Raw genomic sequence first — 27,848 nt, 5'->3', positions numbered from 1 at the left:
TGTTTAGCAAGTTCACTCACGCTCAAGTTTTTCAATAATTTCCTGCTTTACGTATAAAGAAAGCATTTCCTTCTTCCTTTTCTCACCACTACCACTACCACTTGCAAAACTAAGCTTTTTAGGACCCATACTTTACGTAAATTACCGTAAAAGGATGCACGTAAAAAATCACGATTAAAACACAGTTAATAGCAGAACGCACAGGGCATAACCGCAAGAAGCTGACGAGAACAGAGGACTGACCCAAGCCGCGCTAATTGAGGGTCCCTCCGAGGTCGAAGTGCTGCCGTCTATTGGCGGAAATAAAAAACACATCAGGCGCTATGAGCACCGACTACGCGTACGAGTATTGTTTACTTCGGGTGTCGAAAAAAAAATTTGGGCGTAGAGTAGGAACGTGTTCGAATTGTACTTCGCGTGTCGAAAAATTCGGATACAACCGGTACGACGAAAATCGCTTACTTCCTGTGTCGAAATAAAATTCGGGTGTAGAGTAAAAATTTGCTCAAATTTTACTTCGGATGTTGGAAAACTCGGATGTAGATACGTTCAGATGTAGAGGTTCCACTGTAATTGCTAGGAAAACCATGGAAAGACATCTAAATGTGCAGTAGTGATAAGCAAACAATTTGGAGGAGGTCTTTGCAGTAGCCAGCAACTGAAGAAACCGAGGAGACATCGAGAATGGTGCGTAAGTTAACACTTATATCAAGAATGCCCATTCCTTTACGAAGTGCATGGGTTTTGTAAGGGAAGAAATTGGAAAAATTGAAAAATTTTACCAGTATAGGTCAATTAGACCAAGCTTCTGGAAAAGCAGCAATATGAACACTAGGGGGTTCATAGAGATAAATATACTTACATCAAATATCTAGCAGACATGTTGATCCTGTTGGTTTGGTTTCATTCAGAAGCTTACTGACAATGCAAATAAATAAATTTTTTTTCATATAATGAAGTTCTTAAATAAGCATTAGTAATTGAGGATTTTGTCTGTACAGTACTTGCACTCTATTCGAATATGGTTCCAATATTAGAATAACAAACATTCCAAAAAATATTTTTTACCATTTATGAAAGTTAATATTTTTTTCCTGAATTCACTCTATTTCAAATGCAAATATATTTAGCACTTTCATCAGTTAAGTAAACTATCAATTCTTTTGAAAGCATTTACCAATATTCATCAACTAACACTACAAAGATAATAGGGAAAAAATATTTTCATTCATTTTTAGAGATTTTAATTCTTAAATTTATGTTTCTATAATACTGTAGAGAAAAGTAAAGATGAAGCAGCCAAAGTTCCCTTATTATTAAACCAATTGTATTACATTATCAAGATAATCTACTAAGCGCTGTGGCTGTCCAGGTTCATACTTTTTTAACTGTGATATTTCTAAAGTAGCCAAAGTACTTTTTAAAGTAGCTGGATAACAGAAAAAGCAAAATTCTCTACTAGCAAGTTCTTCAGCTAGCTCTATCTGATGATTCGCCATCAGCGTGTCATTTACCACTGCTACAAGTGGCTTTCCTGCTTCAAGGGCCTCCAAGCATGAACCAGCCCCAGCATGGCTGATAACTAGGTCTGCTTTTGCAAAATACTCAGCAATTGAGGGTTTCAGTCTGAAGTATGCAATGTTTACACCCTTACAAACACCTTCTTCTGGAACAAACTTTCCATTTCCAATCTGAAGAACAATTTTGTCATAGCCTTTCTCGCACAATTTTACGAGTGTTTCATCATTCACAACAGCTTCTATGAGGGCATCAAAATGTGTTGTGCCTACTGTGACAAATACAGTCTTCCCTTCCATTGGCGGATGCTTTCGTCTTTGCATACAAGTAACAGCAGGCGTTTAAGGCTATGTATTACTCCTCCTCTTCAACAAGATCATTCTTGCCAATCACCTCACATACCTGAGATATGGAAGTTATTTTTAAAATTCTCATCAAATTCAGTAAATATAAAAATGTTGCAAATTTTGACTTCATGATGTATTTCTACAATTACAGCACACCATTATTGAAATTACTGTATCAGAAAAATTATTTACCATAACATCAAAAACTTCTGAATATAGTTAGTACCATATGAAAAAGTCCTTAAGTATTTTATTTCACGGAATCAACAATCCAAAACATTAGAAAACTATAAGGAAAAAATATTAAAGCTTACATGCATTAAGGAAATTTAATAAATGCCATGCAAAAGAGTGGAAATTATACTAAACGAATATGCTAAGTTATGATAATTTTAATCGATTAAAATGAAAGCAGAAACAGTACTGTAGCACAGAAATCCCCTTGATACTTTCGCAAATATTGTGCTAATAGGGAAAATTTCCTCTCAATACAGCTTAAAAGAAAGTTACCATACATATCTGAGTGAGTCTTGTAAAGAATTTAGGCCCCATGACCCAGCATTTGAACTGGGGAGTCCATTTAGCGTCATCAGACAAAATGAAAAATATTCCCTTTTAAAAAGGTCAAAAGAAGACTAATTACAGCTTCACCCAAAATCTTCCAAACTTCAGTTGAAGGCCACATTGCCTCCAGCTCTTGAATCTGGAGCACTGCTCGAGAATGTGCTCAACCAAGGGTAAAATACCAAATTGGGCACAAACTGTAACACTGCTAATATGTATATGTGAGGCAGATTTGCCAGGTTCTCAGTGTATTTAAAATGACCAAAAATATTAAGTGGCATCAAAATGTGTCAGCCAGGTAGTAATATTATCCCTGATGCTTATAATGATTTTTATAAAATCAATCATTTCAATATCATAAAAGATCATTACCGTTTTTTCTGTAGAAGGAACAGTTCTGACTCCTTAATCAAACGATGAAATTTAAGCTCGCCCGTATGCACCAACATCATTACCAAAGCACAATTCTACCATGTTAATACTTTGTATCTTGACAAACACCTGTGGTCACCTTAATATAACAATCTACTCTCCTATCAACATCTTATACAGGACCTGAAATAAGGAGAAAAAAAACATGGCCTACTTCCGAGCGTCAGAAACTGGCTCGACACCATATTTGTTCTCTACATTTCACCATAGCACACACAAAGCCTGCCACAGACTTAGAAGTACCATCTGAAATAGTCTTCTCTAAGCAAGTCAAATACCCTAAAATAAAGTTTTAGCTCTTGAAAGCCTACAAACTTCTCTTCTCTCAAATTAAAATAACCCATTTTAGAATCTGCAAATGAGTATTTCAAGAATACTCCCCACTTCTTAACAAATTTCTCTAGTAAACCAACTGGCAAATTGCATTTATAAATCTCCACTTTTCAACATTTATTACAGTATAGGTTCAAGAGAAGTCATCATATCTGAATCAATAGCTAGGGTAGGTAACCGATTTGTTTTAAAGATCTCAGAACGTCTTGGTATGATATAAAGTTTCAATACTAAACGAGAACCGAAATTAGCTGTTTTTCTTGCCACTGCAGATAATTAATCCATTATATTTAAACCAATCCAAGAAAATTGAAGGCTATACTGTATGTCATTTTGGAAGTGGAAGCTTCTAATGATCTTGAAGAATAACATCAACTTACCTTAAGTAACTTATTTGGATATTTTTCCAAAAAAGGTTTCCTTAATAATTGAAGACAAGATACAGCATCAAAGTAGGACGTTTTCTTTGCATCATCTTCATCTTCTTATTCTTAAGAAAAGTAAAGGTATAACTTTAGTTTGAGCAAAAACATTGCCCTTCCCATTTGTTTACCCTTAACGGGAATTATTGTGCCTGCATATGGCAAGGGACTCATTTAGTAGGAGAGGTCCTCGAGCCTACATCAACATTTCTGGGCTCGATCTGTGTCGCTCCGTGAAATGCTCCTCTAACACCATTTCTAAGGCACAGATATTGCTGAATATACCAGAGAAAAAAAAAGAGATGCATGGAATGCCAGGAATAAACCTACCTCGCTCACTCATTGAGTGTCGGTATAGAAAACTGGGGCGTGATTGAACCACGACCATAGATCCCTCACCAATTAGACCTCTCCTTCATCAACATCCCCCCTCTCTACCCCTACATCTCCCCACCCCCTATCCTCATTCCTCCTCAGCACTTATGTTGGTCAGACGTGTTTTGTTTTGCTCTGTGTTGTTTAGTGTTTTTTGGAAGATGTCCAATGTTTTAGAGATCCAGCTCCCAAGTTGAGTATTATATTCATAAGAGCAAATTGGATTATGGAAATGCAATGGTTGATAAGTAGGAGATACAAAAGTTATTTAAAGTGCGAGTCTCTAAGAAAGGATATCGACTCTTTGATGTGTTGTACACCATTAGAACCCTTACAGACTGGTGCGCTAGAATAACCAATCAATACCTAGGGTTCAAAACTGGGTAGGTTAGGTTAGCATTCACATTTTTGCCTGAAAAATCATTAGACTAATGAGATTGTACAACTAGCTAAAAAAGGTCTAAAGCTCAAAGCTCATTACCATCAAAACCCAAAAGCTAGTTAAAAGCCAAGGGTTAGTTAACAGCTGAGGGTTTGTTAATACTTTGAGCTTTAATCCCTATTGGTAATGTCTCTGCCTGGTGATCGCCAGACTGGGATTCAAGTATTGCTCAATCTCGTTAGTTCCTTTAGTATCTGCAACCTTACCTTCCTTGTGAGCTAAGGATGAGGGTTGGAGGAGCCTATAGGTCTACCTGCTGAGTCATTAGCAGCCATTGCCTGGGCCTTCCTGGTCCTATCTTGAACACCTTCATTACAAACTAGTTCAAGGCTGAAAGGACTATAATTAAACGGCAAGAGCCTGAGGCCTTTAGGAACACAATCAAGCGAAAATACAGCCCCAGGAAAGGAGGAACAAGCTCCACTGCACAAGCGAAGAGATGACTCCCACTTCCTTCAAAAAATTTGAAAGAACTAACAAATCAAACAAGGACTTGTCGAAAGGTATCGAAACCAACAACTGGGTCTCTGCCCCTCTGACAGAAAACAAGGAAGGGAAACATACAGTTGAAGCCTCAAGGAGATGGGGGAAGACATGCATGTTAGAAGCAAGACCAATCTAACGAGCAGACACCATCGAATTCGAGGTACAGAACTTCTCACATAAGGGGGCATCAGGAGGTAGAAAAGTGGAATCCTTAATATACCTAAACCAACCACCTAGTAGTCACATAATAAATGATCAAGTCTCCAGTAAAACAATAAAAGCAGACCCCATAGCCTTTTTTGCTTAAATCGCGCCTAGCACAAACATGCTGACAAGTGCTCACGATTCTTCAGGATCGCCTCCAGTCTATGATTGAGCGCTCTCATGCACACAATATTAGCATAATGAAACATGGCTCACCAACAACAAGCGCAATTATGACGTGTGCCCACAATGACATGCCCAGGATTGGGGCTCATGTTGAGAGCAAGCGATTGCAAGGATTCACTCACGCCAAATTGTGCTTCCCTCTCGGTACAAAAGCAAAGGCTTACGAAAAGCTGGTCAAACTCTGAAGTAGACCTAGGGAGGTTCAAGAAGAGGTTGTCATCTGCCACCTGAGAGAAGGCCCTCCAGAGCTCAAGAAGAGAAGATTCCTCTTCCCCTCCCCATACATCTTAGAGACAAAGTCAGCCTATCTCTCACGCACCTATAAAAAAAAGAGAAAGCGCATAGTCCCTCGCAACTGGAGAGGCCCCTTAAGGAAGACATCCACTGTGACACATCTACGAGGTGGCCTTATTAGATCCTAAAACATCAAAGGAGGAGGAAAACTCAAGACCATCTAAAAATCTCCAATATTCGACATTCTGGTCCTCAATCAAGATCAATAGGACAGAGCTCCAGGACCAAAAATTATGGAGTCATTCATTATCGTCCGACGCATTACGTGGTCCATCCTCGACGCTTCTCACCGAGCCCTGACTTTGGTCTAGTGCCAAGCCCAAACCCAGCAACACCCACATAAGTGCTCTCTGGCATTATTATCGGATCAAGAGGGAGTCGATGGGCAAATTATTGTCGCCCATCCGCCGGTCCTGATCCCTTCTAGGCCTAAGCTTATGTTGTGGTTTACAAGCCGGGGGATCTGACACACCCTTACCTTGGGTACAGCCGAATGGTACCTGACGAGGAGCTGAAAGGGAATCCATGAGAATACCTGTATTAGAATTTCTATTAAAAGCAATCTAAAGATTTTCTGTCAGATTGTAAAAATAAACTGAAATGTCTCAATCTAAATTCAGTGCAAAGGTTCTATCTTCTAATCCCAGCCAGCTTCAAGAGAAATAGACCTAATTTAAACTTCTGTATACCTTAACAGCCTAAAAGCCGGATGTGGAATGGCAAGGATAACAAGCATCTTGGGATTGGAATCATTCACCCTGAAGAAGAAAACCCAGAAACCATAATATAAAAATCAAGGAAATCATTACTTGCTAAGGAATTTACAAATAACTTCCTCTCCTTTCAGCTTTCTTATGCTGCATAGATTTCCCAAGTTATAACATACTCAGCCATTACATTATCGGGCCAATACTTACACATGTCTCAATGGAAAGTCACATCACCTTATCCCTACAACAAGTAAAACTGTTATGAGGGTCATACTCCCTGCAACTTATTCTGATATCACAAGAAGAACAGCTGACTGAATTCGAAGGAGAGATGGTAGAATTCTCTGGAGATTCCATGAAGAATAGAAAATCCAAGGTTGCAAATTTCACCAAAATTAATAAAAATCCACACTTAAGATATTACCAAGAAAATTAACTATACCAGTTGGTTGTTAAACAACCCAACAATTACTAAAGAATGAAAGCTCTAATTCTAAGCTAAAATAAAGTTTGGAAATTTAACAGTGATCAATATTTAAAACACAAGCGCACTCATTCACAACTGAAGTTCTAACAGGGTAGCCAGCCAGTTCAGTCGGCAGTGTTGCCAACTGGGAGACAGAAAAGGAATTAGGAGGTAGCAGGTTTGCCAACGTACTGTAGTTAAATGTTGGAGCGGTTTTGGGGATATGGAGCTAGATAAATTATCTTACGGTAATGTTTACTAACAATGTAGTTAAATTTCAAGAATTTGGGAGTGTGAAGAAAATAGAATGAAATTTAGAAGTATATATAGTGTTATGGATGATTTGGGAGTTTAATTTGGAAAGGGTGTACAGTACTTACGACCGCAAGTAGGCAATGGGTCTCTGAGTTCACTGACCGTAGGACACCAATATTACTTTGTTTTTCGATTTACGCAGTGGGCTGTTACTTAACCCTCATGAAGATCATGGACTAATTGCATGCATCTTATAGATCTATAGTACAGGCCCAGGCCCTAGTGTAGTAACCGGTAGGCTTGTGCAATGGTCGTCATCCTGAACACAATTGCACAAGACGAAAGGGAGGCAAAAGATACCCTCCCCTCAGCGGAGTCCTTCATGAAAATGAAGTCTGCCCAGGAATTTAGAAATCTGTATTCCTCTGTGGATTTCTTTTCCATCATTTTGCTGATAAAGGAGTTGAGGTCCAGGATTTATTCAATACTTTAAATTGTCTGCCTTTGCAAAATGGTCCAGAACCCTGACATCCCAGTCTGCTTCCTACCCCTCTTCCTCTAGAAAAATCCTCAAGTTGAAAAAAGTCGCAGTAAATCCAGAATATGCACAATCCAGAGCAGGATCGGAGATGCACCCAGAAGAGGTTGGGGGGTGCAGATCAACAACTGGACTCGCCTTCAGAAGCAAAACTCCCTCTGACCCTCACGACCCCAGAAACTAAATACAGCATACTTGAGCCTCTAAGGAGCATTAAAGTAAGCACAGTACTTGACTTGTACACCAGCAACTTGGTGGTGAAAACCTTGCAGTCAGTCAGGTGCACTTGAAAGGGCATCTCAGTACTTGTGAGAGTGCTGAGAACAACCCTGGATGATCTATTGTTTCTAGTTCTGGTGCAAGTGTGGACTGGCCACAAGGGGATAGAAAAGGTTCACTCAAGCGCATGTGTGGGGGCGTTACCTGTATCCTGCGGGTCACAAGGAGAACAAACATGCAATGACCGAAAGCTACTTCCTCTCATTCCATCACGAGCCAAATACTCTACCTTTGGAACTAAATCATCCTTAAAGAAAGACCGAGATTCATCTTAATCGTTCATTGCCCCGCCTTCATCCAGACCAAAAGTATGTGTTCGGTTCAGTATGAGACTGAGCACCTGTATCACACAGATTTTCTTAGAAGTACCAGCATCAGAAGAATCTAACGAAGACAAAGCAGAGGATGAGAAAAAACTTGAAGAGAGGAGTGCATACAGTTCTTCTTCCTGCTGGCCTTTTTTGGGGCCAAGGTCTTGGAAACCAGCAACGACACTAACAAAGGAAGATCATAGGAGACTCTTCAAAAACAACAGCGATAACACCAGCAAGTGCCACACCCCTCAGCACGTCCACGTGAGAAGCAAAAGTCAGGAAAGCTCCGAACAATAAGCCTTAAAAGTCCTGGCGGCAGTAAAACAAAAGCTTTCTCCCGCTAACAGAGCAACAGCGATACCCAAGGAAGATTAACTTAATTAGATTCAAGTTTTCATAATCATCATACAGCCACACACCGCAAGAGGATAACTGTAAACAATCACGTTCCCTGCAATAGACACAAGGATGATGAGCTTTAATGGCAGGTTTGTACATAATCCTGTCACAAATTTGCAGCTCATCTGGAAAACCAATGCATGTAATAGTACTGTAATGCAATTTTCATTTAACAAGGTTTGCTTTAACACAACAGCCATCTATAAACTTGAAAAATTTTCTAGGAGAAAAAAGAGATTAAAACAGCCAAAATTTTGAGAGGCAGCAAGAGTGTGAGTGTACTGCTTGTGGCCAAAGTACAATGTGAGTGTCTACCTCACAGAGGTGAGCGACCTTTCATGCCACCTGTCGGCAGCTATAACTACATTGTTGAATTTTTAACAGCTGCTCCAGCTTTGCTGAACACATACAGTACTCCTATTAAAGGATAATGATCTGTATTTGTATAAGAACTAAGTAATGCTGATGTAATAAAATAATAGAATACTCCATCATCACCAATTCCTATACTGTAATAGCTTTTATACATGAATGCACTTTCATTATTGAAACAAGCAACAGGAATAGCAGAGCATGCAATAAGATTATTCCATAGTGCTATAGATTGGGTCAATAATAAAGTTAGAAACTAATTACTTGTATAAAATTAGAAGTTGAGGTAGAATCCCATCAATCATTAATAAGTATAAAGAGCAAATTAATAAGTATTCCCTTACCAGCGACTAAATAAAAGACGATTGACAGGCGAGAAACAAATGCTCGATTAAGCATTGTCTTCATTGTTAGTACTGTATTGAGTCCCTAGGTGGCATGTCATTAATTAGCAGATGACTTCAGTACTGAAGGTGGTGTGACAGGTTTAATAGGGGCGGACCCGACTGTCAAATTCATACACACCGGGTTCATGCTTTGCACATTGCTACATTGGTCCTAAGGATGGGAAAACAAAATTTCTTTGGTATATCATGTGGTATTGGATTCTGTTCTAATTACAGTTAGGTCATTTGGGACCACCTAGCAGCCTAATCAACAAAGTAATATGTTGGAATAATAAAAAAAGGCATTCACCAGTTACAACTAAATATTACTGAAGGTGTGCATTCACCTGAGATGGCAACTTCCAACAGGGAGATCTGGGATAACGTATTAGAAGGGCAATTAATGTTATAATTTATGTAAGAAAACAAATGCTCCTAGATCTTATAGGAATATGTATTTATCAGGTAAGGTTCATTGAAATAATTTCTCTTTTCTTTTATTTTGCTATTTTATACTTTTATTTTGTTATTCTTTCTTCTCTTCTCATTCTCCCTTATTCTTCTTTCACTAAACAATTATGTCTACAATTGGTTCTAGTATTATGCCTATAAGATATATGAATTGTTTGATTACTTATAAATTTAAGAATGAAATTATAAATACATTCATAATGTTTTTTTCTCTTTTCTGAAGAACATTGAGCAATAATGAATGTCTTGTTTTTCTGAAGAATATGTCAACTTTACTGTGCAGTAATCTGTTAGTTTTATATCAGAGACAACATAAGACTGTTTAAAATTGTGGAGCTGTTTGATACAAGTAACTGCAACGGATAATTGGCAACCATGCTCATAAATATGACACTGGACATCAAGTACCTCTATAATCAGCACAAGATTTTGTGGAACCCACCTCCCTAGACTGGTTAAGGGAGGTGGGATATGGACTACTTTAATTGGTACAAAGTGGCTTCTAGCGGTAAATAAACACCCAGGTGGCATTGCCGTCTTCCCGACGAGTTGTGCTTTCCAGTGGTCAATGTGTTACAAGCTGGCAGATGAATATAGCAATGGAGAGCCTGAACCCTTGTCTCTCCCTTATATATACCAAGACCATGCTTACAAAGTGATGCACTACCTCCTAGGGGAAGGAAGGTAATATTTCTTTGGTATATTCTGTTCTAGCCTAGCAGGAGAGTCTTTGTGACTACTCAGGATCTCCAAAAAGTAAACCCAATTTTTCTAATTTCTCAGATAAAAGCTGTCAAAGATATTGGTTAGGCATGTGACTGTTTAAGTCCTTAACCCATGGCATGATCCTAAGACTAGGTCTGCATACATTCATAATTGTTTTTGAGGTAGCTTTACATATGTCCAATTTTATTGATATATTATTAATTCTAAGAAATCCAAAGTAATATCAGACCACTTGAAAAAATGTGCACTAGTTACAGTAACTAAGTCAGCACCTGCTAACAAAGAGGTCCAGGCTATTGTATCAGAAGGAATTTTAATAAGTTAATTTTGGTTGCCAAAAAGCTAAAGTTTCTAGATTTTGAGCAAATGTATCAAAAAAATTATTCTATGGTACTTTCTATCTCCCTTTTCATTATTCTTTTACATCTTATCCTTCCTTTTACTTTTAATAGCACTTCATATATCCCCTTCTCCATTTCCTGGACTTTCCTACAGGTTTTAATACTACTGCTTTTCTTACCAACTAGTACTCATCCCATCTTACCAAATATTCTTGAACCATCTCTTTCTAAAATTTCACTTTTACTATCCCTCTCAACTACTCTTCACACTCAAGCGAGAAATGTTTTACTGTACTCGCTAATAACTACAGCTCGGTGACAAACGTAAAACTGATATGCTATAAGTTTCAAGAATGTTTGGATGAAATTTTATGCACCCAAGTTTCAAACATTACCAGCGATGGAATGATGTTTGCAATCTTAAATTGTACATATTTCTTTACTATGGCAGCTTTTATTCATACTGCTTTAGGAATTTACCTAACAGTAGTTTGCATTGCTCATTAGAGATCTAGATATGTACTATACAGACTCAGTACTCTATTTTGCCAAAGAATTTCAATTTATTGTAATATGTTTGTTCTGTAAATTTAATTATGACCACTTTCATATATTTGAATTGCATGAATGTTTTAATTTGATATAAACACTAGCAGTAGATTCTTGTTGCAAGTTCTACATCATCTTGAATTTGAGGAATTACAGCTCCTTACATTTGACAAATACATTCTACTTTTAGAAAGCCTTTATATCTCTAATTCATCCTATAATGACTTAAACCGTGTCAGCAAAAGTTAAAGACAAACTATGACCAGTGAGGAACTGTTTCTATCCTCCTACTTTACCTAATTACTTCCTAAGAGATTTGAAACTCTAAATTGCAGACTAAAATTTCAGGCTACAATATCATAGAATGATGTAATTTAGATTAAGGTAAGTAATATCCACATTAGCATCCTATCCAGTTAATTAAGAACTGATGCTGAAGTACTCTGCAATAACCCCTGGGATACAATCCAAACATTTGTCAGTTCATGTTTGTTACAAAAGCTTAATTACCAGTGAAAGCAATAACTTGGCAGTGGTATATCATGTAGCTAAATATCTACCAAGGAACTGACAAAATTATCAGGCAAAAAAAAAAGAAAGCATTACTGTATATCTAGATGGATGTCTTGGGAGTACCCATAACACATGAATGGATGAAGATGTTAGCGACTATGGCTGTTCTATGCACCTCATAATTGAAGCCATGCTCTGCATAGCCTACCCAAGCGGAATCCTACACGTGATACATATTATTTACTGGACCTATGCATTTCTAACATGAGATGACATCAGCCAAAGGAGATGGCTTCTTAGAACAGTACTCACACTCAATATGACAGCCCCTATCACCCACAAGCCCTTCCAAAATTACAACTTTATAACCTTAGTGACATCTTTAAAGAACATTCAATAAAAAATTTAAAAGCAATGGAGGTTGTCTAAGTTTAAACAAAGAGCTGACAAAGTGAGGGGGAACACGCTACATGTTACAGCAGTTCCACTCTATTAACCTCCCCAAATGAAGTTGTAAAATTCTGAAAATATCTAATTGTCAAATCTTATCTAAAAAAAAAAAAAAAAGGGAGCTTACAAACAAGTTTGCATTTTTGCAAGAACCAGAAGTTACATTTCTACTAGCAAATAATACTGCTACACAAGGAAGAGAGATAACATTTTGCAGACATGGTACAGGTTTATGTAAAAAGAAAAGTTTGACTAACTACTCTTTTAGATATAAAAATAATAGGCAATTAGAAAGCATTACAATTTTATTACTTGAAATTGTTTTACATACTTACAGAATGACCTCACTAAAAATCTAGTTTGCAAACAATATTGCACAATGAGCAAGAAACTGAAATTATGAACATTTGTAACTTTTACTTAGAGTAAATTTACCAAAACATAAGTTACAAATAAGAAGCCTTACAAATAGCAAAATAATAAAATACAAAACACATTTAAAGCTCTTCAGCACTTATATCAAACTTAGCAACACTGCAAATGAAAAGGAAGCAGCAATTGTTATTTAAAACATTACATGAGCAGGCAATTTTCTGTATAGCTACCAAGGACACTGTTATTGTAAAAACTAAAACTAATATAGCAAATTTTAAAAGCAAATTGCTTTTTTACTTGATACATAAACCTCACTCTTTTATATAAGAGTTCTGTATGTTCCTTAAGACCCAGATTGTCCATTGATAGTTGCTAATAAATAGTTAAATGGTAGAAGGTCAGCAAGTGGTAAGTAGTGCCGACTCACCTGTCAGCAGACACACTATTTTCATAAGCTAAAGCAGAAAAAGTGGGGATTGTCAAAGGTGGGATTTTACAAAATAATTTGGGTTTGTATATGAAAGGAAATGCAATTTGTTTGAATAAAAATTGCTATTTGTTCTTAGAAGAATACAAACAATCTTTTATAAAGGACACACCTCTAAGGTGGCAGGTTTAGCTTAAAAAGTTGGCTAGGGTTTCATTCTAAAAATGGAGAACCAAACGTGGTTGTGAATCTTCATTGTCTCAAACAGTCTGTTCCTACTGGCTAGACCGCTAGGATAATCCAGTCTCGCAAGAAAAATCCAGGTTCACACGTAGGAATTATTATGGTCATGTGACTGCACACCATTCATCTTCTCTTGTTTAGAAGACAGAGGGAATGCATTCTTAGACCTTATTCTACTGACATGTTTGGCTGTGTAGCTCACCGGCTAGATATCTAGCTGAACCTACTATGATAAAAAAAGTCCTCCAAGATAGACATTCTTTGTCTGATGCATGAAACTGAATGGTGACAAACTTTCCTGTTACAATCTTGGTCAGTGTTCAGGCAGAAAGAAACCTCAAAAACATGCAAGACAGAACACAATATGACTATTGCAGTTCAGTATCTCAACACACAATGGTTAAGATGCAATATAGAATTATTACACAAAGCCAAACAGAATGCCATGGGGAGAATTATATAAAGGCAATTTCTGGTAATAACACAATAAATCACCTTTCATGAAATCACTCATCTTGCTGTCATACAATTAAGTCAAAAAGAAGGAAACAGAGTGATCTATAGGTAAGATCAAGACAAATTAACCTGAATAAAGTAAGGAAAAGGAGAAAAATTCCAGTCTGACAACCCTATAAAAAGAACACCACCACCTATCCAGTCCATGAAAATTTCCTAAGTCTACTCTTCAAAAATGAAAAGAGAAAATAAGATAATCCTGTCCAATTTGCAATAGATTTTACAATCTCTATATAAAAACTTCGTCTTTATAATTATTTAAGACAAAGGTTGAGTATCTGATAACAATCAAACTTTTTAATCACTTTGTATTTTCCTAACCAAACAAACCTGAGACCTTTGATAGCATAATGACTTAAGCGAAGCTGGAACAGACAGTTAAGCTGTTAACGAGGTCAACAAAGCTGGCTGCCGTGTGGCGGGGGAAGCCCCGCCCACCTGGCAGGTAGCGCTAACCTTCACTTTGACCTTTGGCCTTGGACTAGCGTGGTGGTTGAGGCTGGTCATACAACTTGAAGGTTTCGGGTTTCTATGGGTAGGAAAAATACAAATTGATTAAAAATTTGTGATTTGTTCCGATACATAATACAAACCCTCGTCCTATAATAAGAGACTCATCCTGGAGGAGGTGTGGAAGTCCCTCTGAACCAAACTGACTGGTTTCTCTGACCAGGCAAACGTCAATATACATTGGTCTTGTAGAGGAGCCAAAGTCATGACTCTACTGTTCAATCTCCTAACTACCTAAGCATATAGATGTCGGAGATGTTAGGTTAGGCCTCCAATAGGGAAAGTGAACAGTCTTGGAGAATCTCAATCCTACCAGATTATAAGTCCTTGAATTTGTATTTATATGTCTCTCCATCCTTCCCTTTGTAAGAAGGATGAGAGAAATGCTTCAATACAAACCAATGTAAAGAAAAAATTTTCTATTGGGTAGCTTAACCATATGTTCATCCTACCCACCTCCACAATGACGCAACTGCTAGAACCCCAAGATAGGGGCCAGTCACTCTACCTTTCATTCTTGAACTTAAGTCAAAACCACTATCTTAGGCGAAATGCTTTTTGTCCCGTGAGGGAACTACGCTTGCTACACAACCTGTTGAGTAGCTAACACCGGTCCTTAAGAGAATATGGGGGGGTGAATGTTGTTTGGCATTTCCAGACAACTCCCTTCAGCACCAGTGCCACGGACAGATTCTTCCTGAAGGCGTGGCTGGAGCAGATACTTCGAACTTCGTGAGCGCGCAATCTTGAAGGGTCGCTCTCAGTGCTTCCGAGGAAGAATATACGTGTCTGATAATTTCACGAAGCCAGAAGGAAATAGTATTCTTGGAGATTGGCTTTTTTACCCTACCTATCCCAAAGAAAAGCCACTTGTGCTCTGATCTGAAGTGGTTTTCTTGAGGTAACATACTAGTGCCCTTACAGAAAAGAGAAGTCAGTCACCCTGATTGCCAGTCTCATCTTTACGAGAAGATATGGAGAAGAATTTGAACCTCGGGTCCTGGGTTACTGAGTTTTGAGTCTTCACCACAAGCTCGGGTACAAATGCCAATGAGACCTTCTTCCAGCCCTAGGAATAACTTGTGGAATACAATATGCTATGAAGTTCACCAACCCCTTTCATCAAGGCAAGCGCCAGCAAAAACATGGTATTAAAAGTGACACCCGTCCAATTCCCTTATTAAATGTTTGTTCAGCACATGTTTAATAGAGGCAAAAATTCTGGTAATCTTACAGGAGGGGTGTTTGAGTTCCCTAATGGACAGGATTGTTCAAGCTCCTCATTGGCATAGACAGTTACCTAGATGAGGAAACGTCCAGGCCTTTCAGTCTAAAGAGTTGGCTCAAGACTGAACAGTACCTATCAGTTGCACAGATACATTTAACCAGAGGAGTACCCAGTTTATGACACCAACCGCAGAAGATGGCCCATTCTCCCTGGTAGACAGCTACAGAGGATTTAAGATATCCAACCATCTCTCTTGCAGAACCATACAAAAAAAAAAAAAAAAAAACTTTTTCACTCAGAGATGTTGGTTGTCTCCACATGTGAAGAGACAGGGAGGTTAGTCGTGGAATATCTGCACGCATGGTTGACTGACAAGATTAGGTCATTGGGGAGACCTCTGCATGCATGGCTGACAGACAAGATTAGGCCATTGGGTACCTTTCCTAAAAGCATCATCAAATCCAAAAATCATTCGGCTTGTGGTCACTTGGGAGCCACCAGGCTGTTCGAAGCTGTCAAAATTTTGTTGAGTATTCATCGTATCAGACAGAAGGGGAAAGGCATAAGCATCCAGGTTGTTCCACGGATGTTGGAACTCATTTCTCATGGCAGCAGACTGATCTGAGACTAGAGAGAAAAATACTGGAATCTTGATTAGTCGGATTATGAACAAATCTCTTCAGGGAAACCCAACAGGCAAGAAGCCTTTCCACCACGCAAGAAGTGGGAACCACAATATTCCTATGACCTACCCCTAGTGACTAAGAGTGTCTGCCAGTACATTCCTCTTGCCCAGAATGAATGTTGCAAACAACTCTACTGCATTGTTTAATGCCCTAGTATATACCTGCTATGCCAGGTCACAAAGAGGTTGAACACTATCCCTCCTTGATTGTTGACATAAACCACTATGGTAGCGTTATTGCACATCAATATTACAGAGCGCCCTATCAAACTTTGTTGGAAAGACAGTACAGCTAGAAGTGCAGCTCACATCTTAGGCAGGTTGATATGAAGTCCCTTCACGTCCTCGGACCACAGACCTTAGGTGGTTTTGTTCTTCAAGTTGTGCACCCAACCCCTCCTTAGTTGTGTCTGTAAATAGAAACATCTCCTGAGGTTTTCGTCACTGAACCACTGATCTAAATGTCCACTAACTCCTGTTCTACCAGAACCTGAAGGTGAGGAGGATCAGTGGATACTGACCAGTGTCGTTTCAGGCACCACCAAAACTACCTTTGGTGGAGACGCCCGTAAGGCAAGACCTTCTCCAACGACGAAAGGTGAGGAGGCATTGCCACTCTTTTGCTTGTTGTTCTTGAGCAATCAGGAATGGTTGTGCTGTCTCTCTGAATCTGTTAATGCGATAGTCTGACGGAAAGACTCGCACTGCCACTGTATCCCTTAACAAAGAGTACTCAAATACTCCATCTGTCTCTTAGCCATGAAATTCAACTCCTGTCAATTGATCAAAATTCCTAGATCATGACAAAAGACTATAAGTTTGTCCAGATCCTGAAGCAACTGTCTTCTCAAGAATTACAGGATCAACTAGTCAAGTTATCGTCACATAGAAGGATGCAGATCCTGTTAAGAGGCCAAAACTGTGGACACACAAGTGCACACTTAGGGAGCAGTCGACAGTCCTAAAGTACAATACATTATTTTGAACTGGTACGCAACTCCCTTGAAAATCAAGTGGAGGAGCTTTATGTCAGGATAGATTGGCATTTGTAAATATGCATCCTTCAGATCAATAGAGCATGAAGTCTTCCTTCCTTACGGCAGTGCAGAATGTGCTCACTATCTCCATCTTGTATGGAGTTAGGAGAACAAAGTTGTCCCGGGGGAACTCGTCTTGGCAGATTTCTAGGGTGTTTTCCTCCATCATCAACTTCACTTCATTCTCGAGGATAAGGGCTTTCACCGATTCTGGACGGTACAGCTGGAATATCATCAGAGAGTGAGTGAGGGGAGGGGAAGAGTTGATGAACGGAGCCACATCCATCCTAAGGACATTTACTACATAACTCTTTATGCAGTGTTACTACCATGTTGCCCAATTTGCCCAATGGCTTATCAGGCATACCCCACTCACGGCAGCTGGAGAAGGGGATCACCGATCTCAACAAGTTCATCCTCCTTTCCTACCCCAGCCTGGTTAGGAGCAAATGGAGGGAGCCTGATCTCCAGCCTTTCTTAAGGTAGAAGGTCCTGAAGCTGCTCATCTTGATATAGGCTTTGCCGTTGTGTTCTTCGGGAATTTCCTACTAAGATGAGAAGCAGAAGCTCTTTGGGCCAGTGGACTTCTCGAGCCTCAAGCCTTCAAAATGTCTGCCTTATGGATGAGGAAGTCATGACTCTTCCTCTTCAACACCCAGTCTGCCCACTGGTTGGTCAATGGATGATCTAAGAAAGTCACTGCTTTAGCTCCCAAGAGCAAGAGTTCCTTTTAATTTCTAATTCCAATAGGATATCGAGAAATTTTTCAATGAAACAAAGAAAGATAAGGCTCTTGACCAGTGGTCGATCCAGCAGGTGGCCCACAGGCTTGCCATTCCCTCGTATTTCAGTCTGTCCGCCATCGTGCCTGTTGTCAGTACTGGGATAGGCTCTTTTAGAACGTAAAATCTCTGTTGACAAGAGAGGGCTGGAGGAAGGATCTTGGTGGATCTACTTGAACGAAGTGCATCCCACACAAGGATTAACCACACAAGCTCAAGGTCTGGAGGTTTGAGGAGCACCAATCCATCTGCGTCACCCAAGCCTTGATTGGGTCCGTGGCTTCCTACCCGAGTTTGTTCATCACTTTGACGAGTGCAAGAGCACACTATAGACTCTGATGATTCTGGTATCTCCATTTCTGCATTATGAGAGGGAGAACCTTTCCTTCCCCAAGATTCCTCTCATCTCCTCAAGGAAAGAGATAAGCAGCAATAGAAGTAAATCCCACTCTCCTACTATAGTAGGATCTTTCTGCACCAAGGACAGAACCCAGTTTACTGTATACTCCACAGGAGCAGAAGGACTTCTGATAAATCTCTGCACCCTCACTGCTCTTCTTTTTCTTGCTCCCGAGATTGAGGAGACACCAGATGTTCCGATTTTGGAGGGGAGCAAGGGGGAACATGACAATGAGTAATCAGGTCACTCAGAATGCTTCCCCTTGTAAGGGTTCCAATGAGAATTACCTCTCCTCGAGAAAGACTCCCTCTTCTTTCTATTGCGTTTTCCGCCAGCCGAAGCCTCATAGGGAGAAGAGGAGGAGCATGCAATGACCTTAAAACCCCAAGAAGGGAGAAAAGAGCCTGAGAGGTTCTTGGGTATCAGCTCAGGTATATCCAAAACAAATTCTTAAGAATCCTTCCTTAACTTCTTCCTCTCCTTTGCAAACTTGGTCCACTGCAGCATAGGCCACTCCCTACACTCAGGACAGGGGGATTCCTGCTAACAGAAATGTCGCCTGCAGCAACTATTTAACTTACGAGGGTTAATTTCCGTCTTGCTCATAACCGGCCACAGCCTTTACCGGGCTTGCTGAGAAGCGCTGGAAAGATAAGTCTGTACTCTTCAGTGGCCAAAGTCAAAATGAAGGTTAGCGATACCCATCAGGTGGACGGTGTTTTGCCACGCCGCCCGGTAGCCAGCTGTGTTTACCTCGGTAAATGTTTAACGGCCTGTTCCAGCTTCGCTGAATTCATACTTTATTAAAGATGTCGGGTTTGTATAACGTATAAGAATAAACAACAATTAGCCTTCACATAACCTATTCATAAAATATTGAATTACAAACTGGAAGACTATGTATCAGCATAACATAATTACAAAGGTAGAAATAACTGAAGAAAAATTTCACTTTACCACATGTTCCCCTTCTATGCACTTCTGCTGTAAGGCAAAAGTGTTCAAAACTTATCAAAAGCAAAGTAAAAAAAAGATAAAACAGTCAGAAGAGTAGCAATAAGCAAGTTCACACTCTTTATGGCCAAATGCAAATGTAACGTGATACAGTTGGGGGGAAGGAGTCTCCCCACCTCTCTCCTGCTCCAACATTGTTGAATAATCAATAGACATCCCAAACTGAGCCTAAGCTATACTCTAATTTAACTGAAATGGTCTGTAGTGTATACGTGGAAGATCAAAATTTTGTAACCGAGGTCCAGTTCCATGACCACAACTCTGAGATGCAGACTACCTATCATAACAGCGGCCAAAGAGAGACAGTGTGGTCTGCAGACAGGAGACAAGCAATAACTAACCCCTTATTTACCTTGTTAACAAGCTTCCACAATTAATCAGTAACTGAAGATACCTCTATATAAAAGACAAAGGATTGTATTCTTACAGGGACAAATGAAGTAGAGTATTATATAGTATGTAATACTGCAGTATTTACCAATAAACCAATCCAAAATATGAAGCATAAAATAAGGATAATTTTGCCCAACTAAAGATTTTCTAGTTTTACTATCTGGATTTCATCACAGTTAAAAATTAGCATTTCACCATACCACATAAATGATAGCAAAAATATCAGCATCTTTGATAACCATACTGTCTTTTTTATAGGATAAACATAAAATACGAAATGTATAAACCACCAAGCTAAAATTTATATACAGTAACTATAAAGCACTTTCACTACATGAGCAAGTAAAAAATGTCTCTACATGTTCTGATCAAGACTATGTAATAATATCGGTCACCTGCCATTCTAAGCAACAGCAGTCAAACTCATCTGTTACACATATACAGTACAAAGTACCTATAATACCAAAAATTCAATAAACTAAAAACTATACAAGTGTCTTTTATTTTCCTTAGAAAAAATGAAGTATGTTCTTCGGATGATATAAATTAGTACAGTAATCAAAAAGTCTGATCAAAGAAATAAAAAAATGTACTATTCCCTACAGACATGCCAGTGAATGAGATATACAAAAAAAAATGTGTTATATGAAAGCTAAGATAAAGATGAACCCACAAGAAGGAATGGTATAGATAGGAGATAAGCCCAAAAACGTGAATCATAACAATTACTGTTTGTAAAGGAGAGGGACTTGCATGAACTTAACATCAGCATAAACTAACATGTACGGTAAACTGTACTTGGAATGACCCACAAAAACACATACTAAATACACCGATATTACTGGTACAATATTATCTTGATTTACGAGTAGAATTGTATCAATGTGATTAAAAATTTCCCACATGCCTTTTTTTTGTGGATGAGTAATTGAGAGACTAGCACGAAATCTGTCGCATTATGCTCATATGCCACACACATGATTTTCAACCCAATTCCATGGCATTTTAAAGAAAAAGCATTAGTCATCTCTAGATAGGTTCCTTGTCAAAATTAAATGTAAGAGTGTAAAAAAAAAAACAAGTCAACCAGTGGCCATAAAGCATAAGTTAAGTGATTCGGTTAGTGATAGAGAAAGTCATTCAAAAGAGAACTTTGCTTTGACTGAAATATTACAAATTTTTTTGTTACTTTGCATTTTTTCATAATTTTAAAAACCTGTGTCCTTTAACAGGACATAGATTTAAGTGAAGCTGGAACTCTGCTATTCAAATTTATAACAAGGTGTCACCAAATACTGGCAGATGGCAGGGAAGCTGCGACACTCCCCAACAGCCGCCGAGTCGCCACTTTGACCTTCACCTAGGAAATGCAGAGCAGATGTGGCAGGAAGTTTAACTTGAAGGACTTGGGTTTGTCTAGTTAGGAAAAATAAAAACTAATACAAAAGATTTGAGATTTGTTCCTACATGAATACAAACCCTTGTCCTTTTATAGGAGACATCCTAAGAGGGAAGCGAGTTCTTATTACCAAACTGGCTGGTTTACAATCCCGGGAGGTACAACACTCGGACCTGAAGAAGTACAAGAGTGCCGACTCCAATCTGCCTCCTGTCAACTTGAGAAAAGACCCTCAGGCTGGAGGGAGCCACACCAGACACTACTTCTGCCACAAGCAGCAAGGGCAGAAGGAGAAGCTGTGGGAGACGGGGAAGTCCAAAGACTTGCAATAATCTCTTCGTAAACGGAATGGCCTCCAGACCTAAGGAAGGCCACAGCATCTTTAGGACCAAGTCCTTGGCTGCGTTGACATCCTTCGCTGGTTCATCGTCCTTTTTCGCTATCCCTCCGGAGGATGGAGACAGAAGATCAGAAGGTCAAATAACTAAGGGCAAAAGAAGTACCCTCGTGGCTTTCTTTGCCCTTTAGGAAGTCAATGAAGGTGAAGAATCTCTCAACTTATAAGTCTTCCTCCTCTTGCTATATTTCATCCACTGTGGCGATGGCCATTCACTACATTCCTTACTGGGGGATGACTGCAAACAGTCATGCCCCTTGCAAGGACAACACAAGGAATGGGAACCAGCAATGACACTTGCTCATGAAGGTGCCACTGCATGTCTATACATGGTTTTTCCATTCCAAAGCAAACTGTAAACAAACACAATGTGCAAAGAGGAAAAGAAAATTAAAGCAGCCAAGTTCGGAACAAGAGTACGTCTGTATTGCTCAGCACATAAAGTCAAATTGGTTACTCAAGTGTGCTTGGGGGGAAGGGAGTCCCCATCAACTGCTAGTAATAACAACACCTCATTATAAATTTTACCAACAGAGTTTTCAGCTTCACTAAAGTCCTACTCCTATTAAAGAATGACCATTTCCATTTCTGTAGGAACAAAACTGCTTTGAAAATGTTTCAACAATCAACTGGCAGGGCCACCCACAATATAAACTCAAAATTTGTGTATGATGATAGACAATGGTCTGCAGATAACAGTATAGGCTGCCCTAAGCAATTAGTTGACTGAAGATGTTAGTACTGTTGAAACTCTACTATACAACACATGGGAAAAAATCCCATAGTAATCCCAAACTACGATTAATTCAAAAGTACTGTATATAAATGAGATGGGAAGGCTTCAAAGTCCCTAACCCGACTAGATATGCTTTGTCTAAGCTATGCAAAAGAAAGTGAGAGCAAGATCCTTATTTCCTTAAAAAAAAAAAAAACACACACACACACCCACTGATTTGAGTTAATGTGATTCTCATATGACAAAGACTGACAGCATCTACAAATAGCTTCCCTTTACCTAAAAAAAGAAAGAATGTCACTGCTGAAACACATATCCACTTTTGGGATAATGAGGGATGTGTCAATATTCTTCCTTAGGAAATATTCTCTCAAAATAAGAACAAGTATGATGTAAAGAAAACACATGCCAGAACTAATCCAACAATCATGTAGATTTGACCTATGGTGTTTCGGCCATAAACCCTAATGCTGCTGCGGCTGGAGAGACCATCCGGCGCAGATGTATAACTGAGAGGAAAATGCCTAAAATACACAATGAAATCAAATTTAAGTGGAACATCAAAATGGGTGAAAAGAATTAGAAACAGAAGTGAGGTACAAAACTAAAAAGTGAATACAGCATTTGATCATTTAGTGAGAATTTCTTTTATGAAACAATGTCTTGTAAACAAAGAGTGACCTTTGAGGAGTCCCAACAAATTGAATTCAACTCATTATATTGCATGACATATAAAACCTAGTTTCTCAAGGGATGATAACTTTTATCATGGTAAACGATTCCCAAACAAATGCCAACCTACATCTTTTGGCCATCCTTAGGAAGGCAGACCATAGATCTCCAGATCAGATATGTTAGCGCTAGAAAGGGACTAAGTGGGAGCTTGTTATGCAGTGCCTGGTGGATGTCAACAAATTCAAAAGACATGAGATTTCCCAACTGGCCCTGGTGTGGTTAAATAACATGAATTGTAAATTTAATAAACAAATTTAAGTTTTCTACCCTTTAGCAAATCTCAATGTACATGGATTTTAGTGTCTAGCAAATCTCAATAATGTACTTGGATTTTAGCATCTAGCAAATCTAAGTTTTCTTTCCTATTCCTAGCAAAACTAGACATTCCCAAAAAATACAAAATACAGTACGGTGAAAGTTTCCATAAGTTACATCTAGAAAATTCTACAAGAAAGAGCAAAACTGTTTTGCCTCAATAAATGAAAGATGAAAATGGAAACTAAACATAAATTAGTGAAGTGATTAACATGGAACAAACAAGGATGATCCATAACCACAACAAACATGTGCAGGAAGTAAACTGGGCTTAATAAACAAATGGAAATATTCACCAGGTTCATAGGTCTTTCGGGAAACCTATCAAGTACAGTAAATTTATATGAATAGAGATAAAGGTCATACACCATTGAATGTTTTAGTATGTCTACTGTCCAGAATGATAGGGCAGGAATTTATTCAAACCAAAAAAAATACAGAACTTCAACAATTCAATATCAATAATATTTACTGCTTGGTTCATGAATGGATATTATAACAGCTAGCCTACACTATACCCTATGACAACAAGAGCTACAACTTGAACTAAGAGTACTATCGTAGTACTGCATCTTAATTAAAATTGTACTAAACAAAGTATCTAGTTAAAATATTTTTCACCCTAATATTTTAGTACAATACAGTAGACAATACTCTGAAAAACAGTATCATGAAACTACTAACATGTACTGCATAAACCTATATCACAAAGACACTAACATATCTATGAAAATATTTCTAAATCTGTGAAAAAGATAAAAAAAAATAGTTATAGAGATTTCAGACCTGAAACCTAACATACATTTTACCCTTCATACTTAGGAGATCAACATCTTTGGTTATACAGTAATCCAATTCTTCCACTTAACCTAATACAGTACAAACATGAATACGAAAAACTTCAAGAATATGTTTTACATACAGCTACCGTATGCTTAAGTAGCAACCCAAAAACACCCTCATATATTTACATTGACAAAGAAATTTTCCACTGTCAAATCATAAAAGCATAATGACAAAAATGACAAAATTAAACTCACTGAGAAAGAGTTCTTTTGTATCCAGCCTCTCATTGTCATCAAACAACATATGGTTTTTGAGCAAAAGTAAATGAGAAACTGATGAGCTTTCTTTTCAATAACGAGGCAAGCTTTCAATCAACTAAAGCCTTTACCAAAAAGTCTGCGTTTCACCCATCACAACGACAGTTGTGTACTCTAAATAGAGAGCTATACTAAGAATAGAAGTCCACAAATGAAGAAAAATTTACCTGTTTTAGAACAAGATCTCAATAGTTACATACCAGTTCACAAACAAAATTCAAACAAATTTCATGCATGGTTAATTGTACAACAAGGATAAGTTCTTGATAATAAAACTTGCCGAAATAAATTTCATTAAGACTGTACTACAATACTGTACTTAGTATTTACTAACAAATTGCAAAATATTTCAAGCTTCAAATTAAATACTGTATGCCACTCAAGAACTTCATTATAGAAACAGTACTTGTATCCAGTACTGTATTTTACAGTAGCTACAAAGCTTTGGTTAAACTCTCTTGACTATGCAGTTCAGTGAGCAACCAAAAACATTATAAACAACATAAAGGCAAACAAACAACAGCCACTATTCAATAGCATGAGGTCCTGTAGCAACAAATAAGGATTGCTCATATTGTATTAGTTGGTCTATCTACATCAACTGTCTAAAAACTACTTAACCAAGGACTCAACACAAACCACATTCCAATCTTCCTCTGGCCTTTGAGGCATCAGCTGGTGCACTATTATTGCAGACTTGCCTGCTACTTCAACAGTCCAATCTAAACTCGGCCGATTTGTTGCTACATTGACACTCTTGCTGCAGTCAACTCTAACAGTCACTTTACTGTGAGCCTTGTTTTGAATAACGACACTACCTCGGTGATCACCAATATGTTCATATTTTATTAGGTCTAACATATTCTTGATTTTCATGGGTTCAGAATTTTCCATGATTGATCTCACAACTGCTTTATCCAATAATAGACCGCCACTTTTCAAGCCTGAAACCATAATGGTCGGCTGACACACCTGACTATAAATGCTAACAACGAATGGAGCTGCTTGGTCTTGCTGGCCTTGACGGTTATAGCCCATCGCTTCGAGTGAAACCCACAAGTCCTCGGAGTCCCCATTATTGTCCTCGGCTTCTAACTGATGGAGGGCCATAAATCCATTAAAGGTCAATTCCCCATCATCAACATCAAAGTTATTTTGAAGAACATCCCATTCATCATCCTGAACTTCTTCACCAGATGTACGCCAGTTGTAAAGATTAAATTCCTGTCGATTGAGACGGCCATTTCCATCCAAATCAACTTGCTTGAAAACTTCCTCAAGGATTAAACGAAGCTCTTGTGTTAACTGAACTTTTCCTTTATTTTCCACTAAATCTATAACACCCTCAGGTTCATGTTCTCTTTCTCTCAGCCTGCAACCAGTAGTGTAGGGAATTACAACATATCGACCCTCTTTCAAAGTGTCTTGCCAATAAAATGTTCCATCAACATCTCTGCGATCAGTGAAACCAATATAATTCCTCATACCTTCAGGAGATTCACGGAAAATATAAGCCAACGTATCCACTGGACCATGTTTTTCATATTTCTTTACAATTTGTGGGGTCATCTTCACAACAGTTGGACCCATACAAGATATTTCCATAGAGTACTGATGTGCCAACACATTTTGCTTGTCTAAATAGAAACAACCCTTCAAGCTTGCTTGATTCCACCCATCCAAATCCAGTAAAGAACGATGTGGAGTTGCCCCATTAGCCTCGGAACTTGCAAATTTTCCTCTCTTCTTGCGAGTGAACGTCTTTGAATTGATGCGCTGATAATTGGATCGCTCTTCTAATTTTTGCAGGCTCAGTTGTTTCATCTCATTAATGGTATGGATAATCACCTTACTTAATTTGTTGCAATCAACCATGCCATTTTCAGTAACACTGGCCTCCTGAAGGATGTAGTCCAAATCCGAATCACTCAAACATCTCGAATGATCTCCACATCCTATCATATTGCGGAACTCGTTCTCTCCCACCTTTCCATCGCTAGATCCAAAGACTTTCATAAACAGCGTGTTAATGTCATCTATGATAATTTCTGGCATCTGTTCTGCAATGTTGCAATAAGCCTCATAAGTGATGCTCTCAGTCTCTCCTTCTTTCCAGGTACTATCGATGAAAACAGTCGTTGGATTGAGACCAGCATACTGCAATGCTCTCCGCAGCTCATCAGCACTGTTCAGATCTTCCGCTACGGTGGATTTCACACACAAATAAGCAGCATGAAGCTGTCTTGGTCTGCATTCATCTGCCTCCATTTTTTCTCAATGGAATTATCCTAGTGTACAGAAGGTACCACAAGGTATATGCTAGGCTTGCTCCAGGTTTACTCAAACTGACACAGAAGGCCAGCTCAAAACAAGCTATAGATTCTGTCAAGCCTATTGTATTAAATATATTCCGGCAACAATCAAGCAACGGTTAGCTTAATGTCTTATTAATACCTTTCTTGCAGTTAATGGCAGTCTAGCCTAATGATACACTATGGGGGGATACAACTGGGTATACAGTATACTACCGAAGCCTAACAACCAACGTCCTGCTTCAAGGTAGCCTAGGCTAGGTCTCTTTCCCTAAAAAATGTTCCACTTTCAATACAAGAAATCCAAATGCTATGCAAAAAAAAAAAAAAAAAAATCAACGTTGAAGGGACACCGGGGACATGGGTTAGTTAAGAGGCCAACCACTGACACATCTCGACCACCTGACTTACAATAGGACTTGAAAAAGCTTGAGCCGAGGCGTAGAGAAGCAGCTCTTAATTAGGGCACAAGCCGGCTGCTGAGAGCCATCTGGCAGTAAGGAATGTCAAGGCTGCAGCAGTCCAGCTGGCATCAAGTTATCATGCAAACGTCAGTCAGTTGTGATAGCGAGAACCATTTCAAATCTGGAAATTTTCATTCACTTTCCTCCATGTACAGTCGCTACACTACTCATCAGTATACCGCTTGATCGATCTGGCAATGGTGTTATTTAAAGAAGAAAATCAGGTATATGAACATACCAATTAGTAAAGAGAAGACTATCAAATTCCACACCAAGTAGAAATCCAACTTAAGACGTCTACGACTACGTGCAGTTCCTGAGACTTGTCCGTCTGCTCCTATCATTTTCCCACGTTACTCACTCACTCACACACACTCTCACTCCACTCCCTGTCCCACTCCCAGT

General features: G+C 38.7%; 1 protein-coding gene across 3 annotated transcripts; it reads right to left on the bottom strand.

Moving 5' to 3' along the window:
• Positions 1-1,221: 1,221 nt before the first annotated feature.
• Positions 1,222-27,848, bottom strand: LOC137645827 (EF-hand calcium-binding domain-containing protein 7-like). Of its 3 annotated transcripts, none has more exons than XR_011045353.1 (2): positions 27,682-27,848; positions 1,222-1,920 (listed from the first exon to the last, which is right to left on the bottom strand). XR_011045353.1 is itself a non-coding variant. In XM_068378804.1 (2 exons), exons 1-2 carry the CDS (start codon positions 26,933-26,935, stop codon positions 1,873-1,875), a joined length of 1,677 nt encoding a protein of 558 aa, XP_068234905.1. In that variant the 5' UTR covers positions 26,936-27,332; the 3' UTR covers positions 1,222-1,872. The 3 variants fall into 3 exon arrangements, 1 of the variants encoding a protein (XP_068234905.1); XR_011045354.1 differs by lacking the exon at positions 27,682-27,848 and adding an exon at positions 27,391-27,675; XM_068378804.1 differs by lacking the exon at positions 27,682-27,848 and adding an exon at positions 25,307-27,332.

This window comes from Palaemon carinicauda, chromosome 8 (genome assembly GCF_036898095.1).
Source record: "Palaemon carinicauda isolate YSFRI2023 chromosome 8, ASM3689809v2, whole genome shotgun sequence".
NCBI classification, from domain to species: Eukaryota; Metazoa; Arthropoda; class Malacostraca; order Decapoda; family Palaemonidae; genus Palaemon; species Palaemon carinicauda.
The sequence above is the reverse complement of the archived record's forward strand: the minus strand, read 5'-3'. Positions and strand labels throughout refer to the sequence as shown.